This window comes from Microcaecilia unicolor, chromosome 5, assembly GCF_901765095.1.
Source record: "Microcaecilia unicolor chromosome 5, aMicUni1.1, whole genome shotgun sequence".
Taxonomy (NCBI): Eukaryota; Metazoa; Chordata; class Amphibia; order Gymnophiona; family Siphonopidae; genus Microcaecilia; species Microcaecilia unicolor.
In genome coordinates, this window is record NC_044035.1 from 49697855 (window position 1) to 49710751 (window position 12897).

The following is a 12897-nucleotide window of genomic DNA, read 5'->3' on the forward strand; positions in this document are numbered from 1 at the left end:
ATAAATGAAGTTGTCTGAGAATTTCTGACATTATAGAACCTATGTTAACAGGGCATAAATAACGTGGTGTGTTTCACAAATGTATAGAAAGCTATATATGAAGAGTTTTCAATACACCACAAACAGAACTACAAGAAACATCCCTTCAAGGAGCCTAGATGTGAAAGGGTTTTCTGTACTGTATCCGTGGGAAAAATCCTTCATATGAAGGTGCCAAAAAGTGCCTAATTTTGCATATTACAGCCAACTGCTTTTGAGCAAAGTCCATGAATAATGTATTTCATCAGTTACTTACCCTGTAATTCATTACCATATTAGCAACAAATTTGAATCTAAGTGTAGGATAGTGTCACAGGACTAGACTTGAAACAGCAGTATGTAGCTGCCTTCAGAACATAAGATAACCCTGCAGGGTCAGACCAATGTGCATGGCCCCCAGCACTGTGTGTCTAATAGAAGCCAGCCCAACATTTCTGACAATAGTAGTAACTGGCAGATCTCAAAACTAAATCTATTTCTTATAGTTCATTTCCAGGGATAAACAATACTTTCCCAAACCTACTTGGCTAATACACTTTTTATTATGGACTTTGTCTGACTTTATTTTTCTCTGTTTTCTAAGTTTCCTGGAAAGAAAGACCATATGGCCTACCCAGTCTGCCTATCCATGAAATCTACTATACCTTCCTCTGTCCTAGTGATCTTATGTACATGCCCCAAGATTTCTTGAATTCAGTTACAGTTTTTGTCTCCACCACCACCATCACTGGGAGGCCATTTCATGAATTCACCACCCTTTCTATGAGAAATTATTTTCTCAGGTTACTTCTGAGTCTGTCCCCTTTCACCTTCATCCTATGTCTCCTCATTCCAGAGTTGCCTTTCAATTGAAAGACTCATTTCCTGTGCATTTATGCCATAGAAGTATTTAAACGCCTCTATTGAATCTCTCCTCTCCTGCCTTTCTTCCAAAGTATACATATTGAAATATTTAAGTCTGTCCCCATACACTTTATGACAAAGACCACTGACCATTTTAGTAGCTGCCCTCTGGACCAACTCCACCCTATTTATAACTTTCTGAAGATGTGGTCTCCAGAATTCTACACAATATTCTTAAATGAGGTCTCCCCAGTGTCTTTGTATAAGGCATCACCCTCCTCCTTCTTCCAACTGGCCATTCCTCTCCCTATGCACCCAAGCATCCTTCTAGCTTTTGTCATCACCTTTTCTACCTGTGTGGTCATCTTAAGATCATCATATACAATCACACCCAAATCCTACTCTTGTTTCATGCACAAAAGCTTTGTTCCCTAAACTGTACTGTTCCCTCCGGTTTTTGCAGCCCAAATGCATGACTCTGCATTTTTTAAGCATTAAATCTTAGCTGCCAAATTCTGGACCATTCATCAAGTTTTGCTGGGTCCTTCCCCATGTTATTCACACCACCAGGAGTGTCTACTCTAGTGCAGGTTTTGGTATCATCACAAAGAGTCAAACCTTAACTGTCATAGCCCTTCAGCAATAATGCTTACAAAAACGTTTTAAAAAAATGGGCCAAGAACCAAACCTTATGTCACACCACTGGTAACATCTCTTTCCTCAGAATGAGTTCCATTTACTGCTACCCTTTGTCGCCTTCTACTCAACCAGTTCCTAATCCAGTCAGTCAGTCACTTTAGGGTTTATGTATGCAGAACTGGGTCAAAGGCTTTGCTAAAATCTAAGTGCACCACAATTAGCGCTCTCCCTCAATCCAACTCTCTGGACACCCAGTCAAAGAAATTAATCACATTTGTCTGACAAGACCTCTCTCTAGTGAAACGATGCTGCCTTCGGTCATGCAATCCACTGGATTCCAGAAACGTCGCTATTCTCTGTTCTAGAAATGTTCTCATTAAGTTACTTACAACAGAAGTCAGACTTACTGGCCTGTAGTTCCCAACCTCTTCCTTACTCCTGCTTTTATGGAGAGGGACAACCACCACCCTTTTCCAGTCCTCCAGACCCACCCACAACACTAGAGAATCACTGAAAAGGTCAGTCAGCGGAGCTGCCTTGTTCCTTTCATACCCTCGGATATATGCCATCCAGCCCCATTGCTGTGTCCTCCTTTAGTTTAGCTAGCCTCTCATGCACAGTCCTCTGAAAATCATTCAGAGTCTACCACCCTATTCCTATTTGTGTTTGTATTCTGCGGTCCTTTCCTGGTCCTTCAGCTGTGAACACAGAACGGAAATTGTTAAGCAATTCTGCCTTATCTTTATCAGCTGCTACATATTTCTCCCCCCTTCATCTTTGAGTCACACAATGCCACTTTTGCATTTCCTCCTATCACTAACATATCTAAAAAAAATGTCTTGTTCCCTCATTTTACTGCTGTGACAAAACAGTAGATTTTTAAGCCTGTAATGAAGTGCATTTCTCTAGTTTGGCCAGCAGGTAGTGTTTCTTTACTTAAAAGCTATTACAGAGTAATAGCTTTAAAGTAAGGAATGTTTTTTCTTTAGTTTGGCACAGATAGGAAGTAAGATGCAGTATACTTTTGAAAACTTGCTGTTCTGGGCTCTGATTGGCCAAGGAGCTCAATTCATCTAGGATGTACTGGCTCTTGCCTCAGTCTTAGCCAGGGAGAAGAGAGAAACATCTCTTTGCCGAGGCCCTGTGAACAGTTATATTACCCTGTGAGCAGCTATATGTCCTGATCTTCCCAGGTACTATTTAGGTAGTGCATCCACATTTCAGTTGCTTGTTACTGTTTGCTGATTGCACCTTTTCTGCTCATTGTTCTAATTTTTTATGATAAACATTTTTTAGTTTATTGCCTCTGCTTGTCTGAACTGACTAAGAATCCTAGTGATTTGTGTGTTGGATCAGTGAGTGGTTTCCACGAACTGTGGGACCACTGGGAGTGTGGCCCCAATAACCTAGAAATCACTGGGGTAATTTGAGAGTGGGAGACTCGCCCATAGGGCGAGTTGTGTTGGGGATAGACCCTGTAAGTGGCCCCAGGGGGGTGGCTAGGCGTTTCGTGACAATTGTATTAAATGTTTTTTTCTTCCATTTGCATCTTTGCTTTCCAGACTTTTTAGCAGCTTCCCTTAGTAACATAGTAACATAGTAGATGACGGCAGAAAAAGACCTGCACGGTCCATCCAGTCTGCCCAACAAGATAACTCAAATTTGCTGCTTTTTGTGTATACCCTACTTTGATTTGTACCTGTGCTCTTCAGGGCACAGACCGTATAAGTCTGCCCCGCACTATCCCCGCCTCCCAACCACCAGCCCCACCTCCCAACCACCGGCTCTGGCACAGGCACAGACCGTATAAGTTTGCCCAGCACTATCCTCACCTCCCCAGCCCTGCCTCCCAACCCCGGCTCTGGCACAGACCGTACAAGTCTGTCCAGCACTATCCCTGCCTCCCAACCACCAGCCCCGCCTCCCGATCTTTTCCAGAAATTGTCACCTGTCTTCCTTTCTGTGATCTATTGCACTTTATTAAGGCTAATGTTTTCCCTTACCCTTTTAGCTACTATGTTTGAGAACCAAAGTGGCCTTCTTTTCCTCTTAATTTTATTTACTTCCCTTTTTGATGCCCTTTCAGTTTTGCCCACTGCTTTCCTATTTTTCCAGATGTGCCCTTCAAACTAACAACTCTGAGGTAATCCCTCAGTACAGAACCTTCACTTTTGAAAGAACCCTCTCTAAACCTGTCTTATATTAAACCACAAGCAAAAGCGCAGGAGAGTCCTGCCACAGCAAATCAATCAACAAACAGGGTGTAGGAAAGTTCCAAAGAACGAGCAGGAATCAATAGTCTTCCAACAGGTTTATTAACCTTGAAAAGTCACATGAATCACCTGGACCTGACATGGTCCATATTTTGGCTATATGTCTTCCTCAGGGGTCACAGCTATATTACAAATATACATGTTTATATATTTGCAACATTGCTGTGACCCCTGAGGAAGGCATATAGCCAAAACACAGACCATGTCGGGTCCAGGTGATTCATGTGACTTTTCGAGGAGAATAAACCTTTTGGAAGGCTATTGACTCCTACTCATTCTTTGGAACTTTTCTCCACCTTGTTTGTTGATTATATTAAGCCACACCATCTGGTGATCGCTGGATGCCAGATGATCAGCTACTACAACCTCAAACATTCTGCCCATTTGTAATCTTTGTCCATATGGCCCCATCCTACCTGGGCTTTGTTTTTTTTTGTTACATTTGTACCCCGCGCTTTCCCACTCATGGCAGGCTCAAAGCAGCTTACATGGGGCAATGGAGGGTTAAGTGACTTGCCCAGAGTCACAAGGAGCTGCCTGTGCCTGAAGTGGGAATTGAACTCAGTTCCTCAGGACCAAAGTCCACTACCCTAACCACTAGGCCACTCCTCCCAACACATTACCAAATGCTGCAACAGTTCACTCTGTAGAGAAACCAGGATCTCCCTACTTACTACTACTATTTAACATTTCTAGAGTGCTACCAGGGTTACGCAGCGCTGTACAAAAACAAAGAAGGACAGTCCCTGCTCAAAGGAGCTTACAATCTAAAGGGCACGAAGGACAAAAGGACAAAGAGTGCAGACAATCAAAAATTGGGACAGTCTAGATTTCATGGGTAGGTGCCAAAAGCGACATTGAAAAGGTGGGCTTTGAGTAGGGATTTGAAGATGGCTAGGGAGGGGGCTTGGCGTATGGGCTCAGGGAGTTTATTCTAGGCATAGGGTGAGGTGAGGCAGAAAGGGCGGAGCCTGGAGTTGGCGGTGGTGGAGAAGGGTACTGAGAGGAGGGATTTGTCCTGTGATCGGAGGTTACGGGTAGGGGCGTAAGGGGAGATGAGGGTAGAGAAGTAGTGAGGGGCTGCAGATTGAGTGCATTTGTAGGTTAGTAGGAGAAGACCCCACAATAGTGATCCTCCAATCAACGTCTGGCATATTAAAATCACCTATTAGTACTTACCCTTTCATAGCTATATTTTGAATGTTTTCAATTAAATCTTTGCCCATTTCTCTGTCTGTGACGGAGGCCTGTATATCATAGCAAGATAAATACATTTTCCATTTCCTCTTTCAAGACTGACCAACCTCCCTTTCTTTCTACCCTGTCTTTCCTGAACAGATTCTAGCCCAGTATAACTCTACTGAAGTCATGGTTCTCCACGAATGTCACTAAATCCAAATCAGCCTCTTCCATTACAGCCTCTAAATCCAGAACCTTATTTCCCATACTATGTGAATTAGTATACACTGCTTTCCAGATGTTGCCCTTACCATCTATTTGTGTAGAGATATTTAATGCTTCACTTAACCGATAGCTTATACTTACCTGAGAGTGTTGATTACTCAGTCTCAATGATTTTAGTTTAAAGCCCTTTTTAGTAGTTAGCTAGTCTGCTGTTGAAGACATGTCTTCCCTTCTTTAATAGATGGACACTAGCCCTTAGAAAATCATCCCATGGACTAGGAAGCCAAAACGATCTCAGACACCATCAGCACAGCCACATGTTCATCTCCAGGATACAAGCTTCTCTGCCTTGGCCTTTATCCTCAACAGGAAGGACTGTTGAGACCAACACCTGCACACCAGTCTACTTCACCTTCTCTCCCAGAGCCATGAAGTCATTTTTTATATGATGAGCAGCATCGGATAATAGTCATTAGGCTTGGTAAGCCTCAGGAAGCTCTCTGTAACATCTTGAATTTTGGTACCTGACAGCACTTGTATAACTCATTTTAACCTCACTGCGCTAGTCACTTTGACCATGCCCTTTAACAATAAACTCCTCTGCTTAAACATGGCATAAAAAAAATCTAGGATGTGTTTGCTGCTTGTTTTCTTGAGTGTCCCCCCACTTTAGTGTTGCTTGAAGGTTAAACAACAATCCTCTATTCTGCCCTACCTAATATTTTATAAAAGTCTGTCATATCTCCTCTTAGTCACCTCTTTTCAAAGTTGAAGAGCCCTAAACTGTTTAGCTTTTCTTCATGAGTAGCTCCATCCCCTTTGTCATGTTGGCCGCTCTTCTTTGAACCTTTTCTAATTCAGTTATATCTTTTTTGAGATACGGTGACCAGAACTGAATGCAATACTCAAGGTGCGGTCGCACCATGGAGCGATACAGAGGCATTATAGTATTTTCAATCTTAGTCCTCATCCCTATTGTAATAATTCCTAGCATCCTGTTTGCTTTTTTGGCCTCTGCCACACACTGAGAAGATTTCAGCGTATTACCTACACCACCACCTAGATCTTCTTCTCGAGTGGTTCATCTCCCCAAGGAAATGAACCACTGCTCCTCCTCTGCTGGCTTAGATATGGCTGTTTAGGTGGACCACAGGGCTGTAGGGAGGCCTGCACAGTTTACCTAAACAGTTGAGAAGAGAAGGAAGTGGTTCCCTAAGTGCAGTGGTTCACTTCCTCCTCTTCCTGCCATACTATCTCAGAGAGAGGAAGGCGAGAGACTCAGTGCCAGCACTTTGCAGTGTTCTACACAAAGTGCACAACTCTGTGTGTTCTGCGGGGGTGGAGAAGTTTTGAGCAAATTCTGTGCTGTGCACAATTCCCCAAGGAGTAGCAACCCACGGCATATCAAGCTGACAATAACACATTATCCACTGGGACTCCAAAATCTCTCTTGGGTTGTGATGTCACAACGGTGCAGGCAGCAATATTTTAATAACTTGGAAAATAATAAGAACAAAAGAACAGACAATGCAATGTTGGAAACACAAGATGACTCAAATCAAAATGTTGGCAGAGCTCTGTTTCAGTATCCAATAGACCGAGTGGAAAAAACTGAGAAGACAGATGAGACTGCTGCATACATGCTCAAAACTTTACATCAATTGTAAACTCTGGGGGAATGATGCTCAGAAGCAAATGTGGGTGCTAGAGGCCATTAGCGCCGGACTAGCACCCGCAGGATGCTCAGAGCCAAGGAGCTCATGAACCAATGAGCTCGCCAACTCACAGTGCAATGAGCATGCAAATGGATACTGATGAGGTCATTCCCTATTCCTCCTCGATGCTCAGAGGACAGCATGCTAAACAAGGGCACTCTTTCTGCTGTGAACCCTACACCAATTCTGAGCCGGCGTTAGGGTGTCTGAGCATCGAAGCCAAGTTGGAAATAGAAAAAAGAAATGTTTCTCCACACCTCATCTTTGCTTGCCCAACCCAAAATAGGTTAACGAAGATGCTCTTGTAGGAATAAACCTTTATTCTTTGGGCTTTTCCTTTGACAGAATCGTTCTCGGGTCACCCACTCTTTTTTACCACAGGAACTTCAATCACAGGTGCACAGTCCAGCTTGCTTCACATCTGCTCGGTGTATTTGCAAACTCCACAGCCTAGGATCAGTGTTCCCTTTACTATGTGTGCATACTCTGTGCTTGCCTACCAAATATCATTGGATAATGCAATGATCTGATAAATATTTCACTAACCAGCAACTGGCACCTCTTCATCATCCATCTCTCCTCCCCTCTGGTGTTCTGGGCATGTGCTCAAGAGCTGTGCTTAACGCACAACTCTTGAGCACATGTGCCCAGCACCACCCTCCCCCAACTTCCAAACAATTCCTTAATGCTCAATGCTATGAGCACACCTATATTTGCATCTCATTAGCGTTGAGCATTAGGGAGTTGTTCAGACGTGCTGCTCTGACGCTATTTCTCCAGTGTTGTTCAATACAGTGCCGGAGTTCTGAGCATGGGAACCTGGCAGAGCTGATCTCTCCTGGCATCATCTAAAATTGTCATGCACTTATATGTTAACTCAAGTCACCATGTTAATAAAAAAACCTTTAGACGTAAATGCTGACCAAAAAGCAGACACACAAAGTGGCTGAAAACATTTGTCTTTCCTCTATGAGCAGTTTCAGACTAACCAGTGCATCCTTCTTGACATGGTCAAATTCAGGTCACAAATCCAAAAATATATATATTTTTGTCTGTTCTAGCTCAATACCCCGTCTTTAAATTGTAAATATTTATTGGCTAATGTATGTCATCCTAATTAATTCCCATTTCTTTTGCTTGAATTCCCTCAATATATTTTTGGATGACTGTGCATTTTAAATTAATCTCAATCATTAAATGATATCTATTCAGAAGATAATTTTTTAACAGGGCACAAAGGTTAAAAGGGCAGGAAGGCAGAAATAGTTGCAGTTTATAAACCTAACATTTTTACCTCCTTACATAAGTACATAAGTAGTGCCATACTGGGAAAGACCAAAGGTCCATCTAGCCCAGCATCCTGTCACCGACAGTGGCCAATCCAGGTCAAGGGCACCTGGCACGCTCCCCAAACGTAAAACATTCCAGACAAGTTATACCTAAAAATGCGGAATTTTTCCAAGTCCTTGAACATGATAATGTCTATGCCTTCAATCTAGGCACAATTTCTGCCTTCCTGCCCGCCGTCCCTGAGCACACCAACTATACAAGTACAAGACGGTTTGCACCATTCATACTTTTAGCCATGACCAAATTTTGTAAGAGCTCATATATACACATAAATCAGTACTTTACATGTGAAAATGGTTTATAAAGTTACCTCCTCAATAGATAATAAAAACATATTAATGTGTATTACTATTTTTCTTTTTACCATATCAAAACTGAAATTTCTAGCTGTGTCTGTTGGTAGAAAAACAGAAAGAGGACTGAAATGTTTTACCTCTGTCCAGTTCTGAAGACGTTTGTTCAACTCAAATATTCGATAGTCAGTCTGATTCCCATATGGTGTATGCCTCCTATAAACCAAGCATGACAGAATGAATGCAACAAATTTGCCCTCTTTAATGCAATAAAATAGTAATTGGCTTATCCAGTTTGCCCAGTTATTCCTGTCCACATTGCAAGGATATAGTTATGGCTTCTGGTATTTAGGTTTTAACCTATAAACAAAATATTCTCGGTGCAAAAAAATTAAAATAGGCTTTTATTGGGTATACACTGAAAAGATCCCACTTCACATAATACTCTCTCACCCCTCCCCTGGCTTGTTTTTGTATCCTCCACTCAGATTTTGTGCCTCTTCTGCACGGATAATGCTGAAATGACACAAACATAAATATGGACTTCACCAGAAAGATACCCAGCAATAGTACCTGTAGAGCAAGAACACCGATTTTTGTGCCCTCAAATAACCCTAATTAGCTGGAAATTAAACACCTAAATTTATGAACAGAAGCACTAGATATATTATCTGGCGAGTGCTTATGGGATACTGCCCCAAAGAACCCTAATTAGCTGGAAATAAAACACCTAAATTTACGATGATCACCTATGAATAGAAGCCCTAAATATACTATCTGGCGAGTGATTATGGGATATTGCCCCATATCTAAGTCAGGATTTTGTGGCTTTCCTTTTTAGATCTCTACTATCTGGGTAGATAACTATATATGGACCCCTTATTAATCCAAAATCCAGGTTCTTTCCACAATACCAAACTGTATAATGATCTGCTACCAAAACTATTTCTATGTTTTAGGCTTGTATACAAACTAAGGAGGCTTCTGCCCAAATATCCAGCTTCTTGCTGGATAGTATTGGCCACTAACAACCTGTCAGCACCGAGTTGGTTGCTTTCTAGGTAGATGTAGCCTACTGGTACTAGTCTTGACTATACCATATAGTAACAAAGTAGATGACGGCAGAAAAGACCTGCACGGTCCATCTAGTCTACCCAACAAGATAAACTCATATGTGCTACTTCTTGTGTATACCATACCTTGATTTGTATCTGCCATTTTCAGGACACAGACCGTAGAAGTCTTGCCCAGAACTAGCCCCACCACCCAAACACCAGCCCTGCCTCCCAATCTCGGCTAAGCTTCTGAGGATCCATGTCCTAAAATGTTGCTGGTCATGTTTCTCTTATCCACTCTTTTTTTTTTTTTTTTGCCAGTAAATCCTGACCACCAATCTACTAGTTATTTTCTGGGAAGTTTTAGTCTGCTGAAACCAACACGGCTAGTCCATGGCCATCTGTGCCTCTAGATAGGGTGTTTTTGTTTTTTTTTTAATCCACCCTTTGTTTTGTCTTGGGTTTTTTTAATCCACTCTTTATTTCCCCCTTATCTTTCCTCCTGAGGGAGCAAAGGATGGGTTGTTGGTAAGAACAGAGATGGGATGTTAAATTTTTACAATTGACCTCTATATCTGTCCCTGGCAAATTCAGTTACATAATTGGGTTCTACCACTTCTATTAAGGCTATTCCAGGGATCTACCACTACCTCAATAGAGGACTATGGGGGTCTTTTACTAAAGATTTACTTGAGTTATCTGCAGTAGAGCCCATTTTATTCCTACGGGCCCTCCTGCAGACAACTTGAGCTAATCTTTAGTAAAAGTCCCCTATGTTCTTATTTTCTTCTGACCCTGCCACCATCCAACTTCAGATCATGACAAGAAACCTGCAAATATTTGTTTCCATCATATTCCCTATCTTTTCTTTCCTCCATCGAGTACATTTTGAAGTCTCAAGACTTGTGCTGCATGCCATCTATTTTAGTAGCCCTTCTCTGAATTGTTCCACCTTGTTAATATATTTATAAAAGCACAGTTCTCAAGGTAAAGTCAGTGACCCATACAGGGCAATACGCTAACTGTTGCAAGTTTATCCACTTATTCTTTTTTTTTTATTTTTTATTTATTCATTTTATATTACATTTATGTGCAATACATGAATGGGAAAGAAAAGAGAAAATATCAATTAAAACAAACATTAAGGAAAAATATCATCCTTGTTAGTCCACATTATTATCCACAATTGGGGGATCCAAGATCAGGAAAACTATCTCAAAGAAAATAAGAAAAACCCAGAATGGTTAATCTTACAATTCATATTTTCTGAGGGAGGAAGGTTAATCGGTAATTGCAGCCGGTACAGTGGTAACATAAAGGAAGTTGCTGCAGAGGGTTCTTCATCTGTTCTTTTAACTCCACAAACTCTTATAATTTCCTGGGTTCAACAAATAAGTAATCAGGAAATAGAACACTTACAAGGGAATCGCTCTAGGAAGGTCCCACCCAGGGCAATGATTCTTGGCTTAAAAGCCAAGAGTTCACACCTCCTAGTCTGCGATTCCCTTGATATGTCAGGAAATATGTTTATCTTTGAACCCAAAAAAAACTATCAGCCATATGTCGAAAATACAATTTCAAAACATTGTTCCTATCTAAATCAAAGGCAAAAGTCACTAATAATATATCTCTATATACAGGGTATTTTAGGAAAATTTATCTCTTTCTCAAGTTATTTTTCCTTAATTGGTTATCCAGAAGTTCCAATTTTTTTTACAAGAAACATAATTGTCCTTCATTACCAGATTAACTGATTTTTGTAGAGAAACCATTTCCAAAATCAAAGTCTTTACTTTTTTATCTTGGACTTCCACTTTGTTAGATAAGTATTGATATAATCACATATTTATTCCTAAAAAAATTTTGACATCTGAAGAAGAGAGTTATTCACACTCTGCAGCACTTCCCATAGTGCGTCCATTGTGACATTGTTTGGCTTCACCAGGTCCAATTACTCCACAGAAACTGCTCCAGATATCTTCAGGGGGAAGAGCTCACTCTCCAATCCCCCAGCTGGTTTATTATCCGGAGACAATGCTGCGCCAGGACCTCCTCAGATCGCGTGAAAATCCTAATCCACTTCAGGCGTTTCCACTGTCTACCTCCATAGCGAAGCGTTACTGTTTCCGGGTCTTGGAGAGGTCATGCCAACAGGGGGACTCAAAGTCACTCCCTCTCCACTGAGATTCGGCAATAAAGCCTTGCTGTTCCCCAAAGCAGGAACCGATATCCCTGACGTTATGACCCCGAATCTCTCCAAAGTAGACTGAGAAGTGGTGGGAACCCCAGCCGTGTTCGAGGAGGACACCACCACGGCTTTGCCTTTCTTCTTCCCCATTCTCTGGGGAGCACGCCTACTTCTTCAGGTATTCTGGTGTAAAACGGGAACTCAACTAACGTACATCCTCCCTCGACGCCATCTTGGATCCTCCAGTTTGGGACACTCTTTGTCTGGTTTCTCCTCAGAGGCCTGTCTGATATGGGTAACCCTTCAGCATAGCCCTCTGAGTCATTGAAACACGGAAGCCCCTCCACCACTTACAAGGTGGTGTCCCTTCGGAGGGGTATCCACTTATTCAAAATGAGGATATTATTACATTTATCACACTGACCAAGTCCTTTACAGCTTCTAAAATGACTTAATATTGATTAAGTTATTAAAGATATACAAACAATGATGTAAACTCAAGTCAACAAGAAACAAGGCAAACATCAAGATACCACTATCATTCAAAATTACCCCAATATCAAATAAGGGAAGGAAAGGAAATTGCAAAATGAGGCAAAAAATTAAACAGAAACCAGAAAAAAAAAAATCACCAAATTATCCTGAGAAATCAAATTGACTCTCCAATGCACTATTACTGATGATACCTTGGGCATAGAATGACTGGTAACTTATTTCTTCCTAGCTTTGATCAGTGCTTTTACTTGGAAAAGATCAAAGAAAACAAACAATCTCTTCCAGCATGCTAAATTAAGCACTTCTTAATAAATCAAAGGAAGAAAGATACTCAAAGACATACTTTGTAAGCAAGGAATGGTGTCAAATGCTCCTTAAAAATCCAGATAACTCAAGCACAATATGACATTGATAGGTCACCACTACTGGTGGTTTTCTGCACAGAAGTTTTTAAGGCCTCTACCAAATTACTCCCGATTCTTTGATCCAAAACCTCTCCCCCCAACCTTCTGATGGAAGACGGAACATAAAGTGTTCTAGCTATCATAAGAAGGGGATACAGTACAGTCTTGATTATCCAACGTAAATGGGACCGACCCATTG

General features: G+C 41.5%; 1 protein-coding gene across 4 annotated transcripts in view; it reads right to left on the reverse strand.

The window, feature by feature from the left end:
- Nucleotides 1–12897, reverse strand: part of LDB1 (LIM domain binding 1) — a 267057-nt gene that overhangs the window by 53331 nt on the left and 200829 nt on the right. For all 4 annotated transcript variants that reach the window (XM_030202865.1, XM_030202864.1, XM_030202866.1 and 1 more), the window contains exon 4: nucleotides 8697–8772. In XM_030202865.1, coding sequence (XP_030058725.1) covers nucleotides 8697–8772 — 76 coding nt within the window. The remainder of the gene's footprint in view (nucleotides 1–8696; nucleotides 8773–12897) is intronic.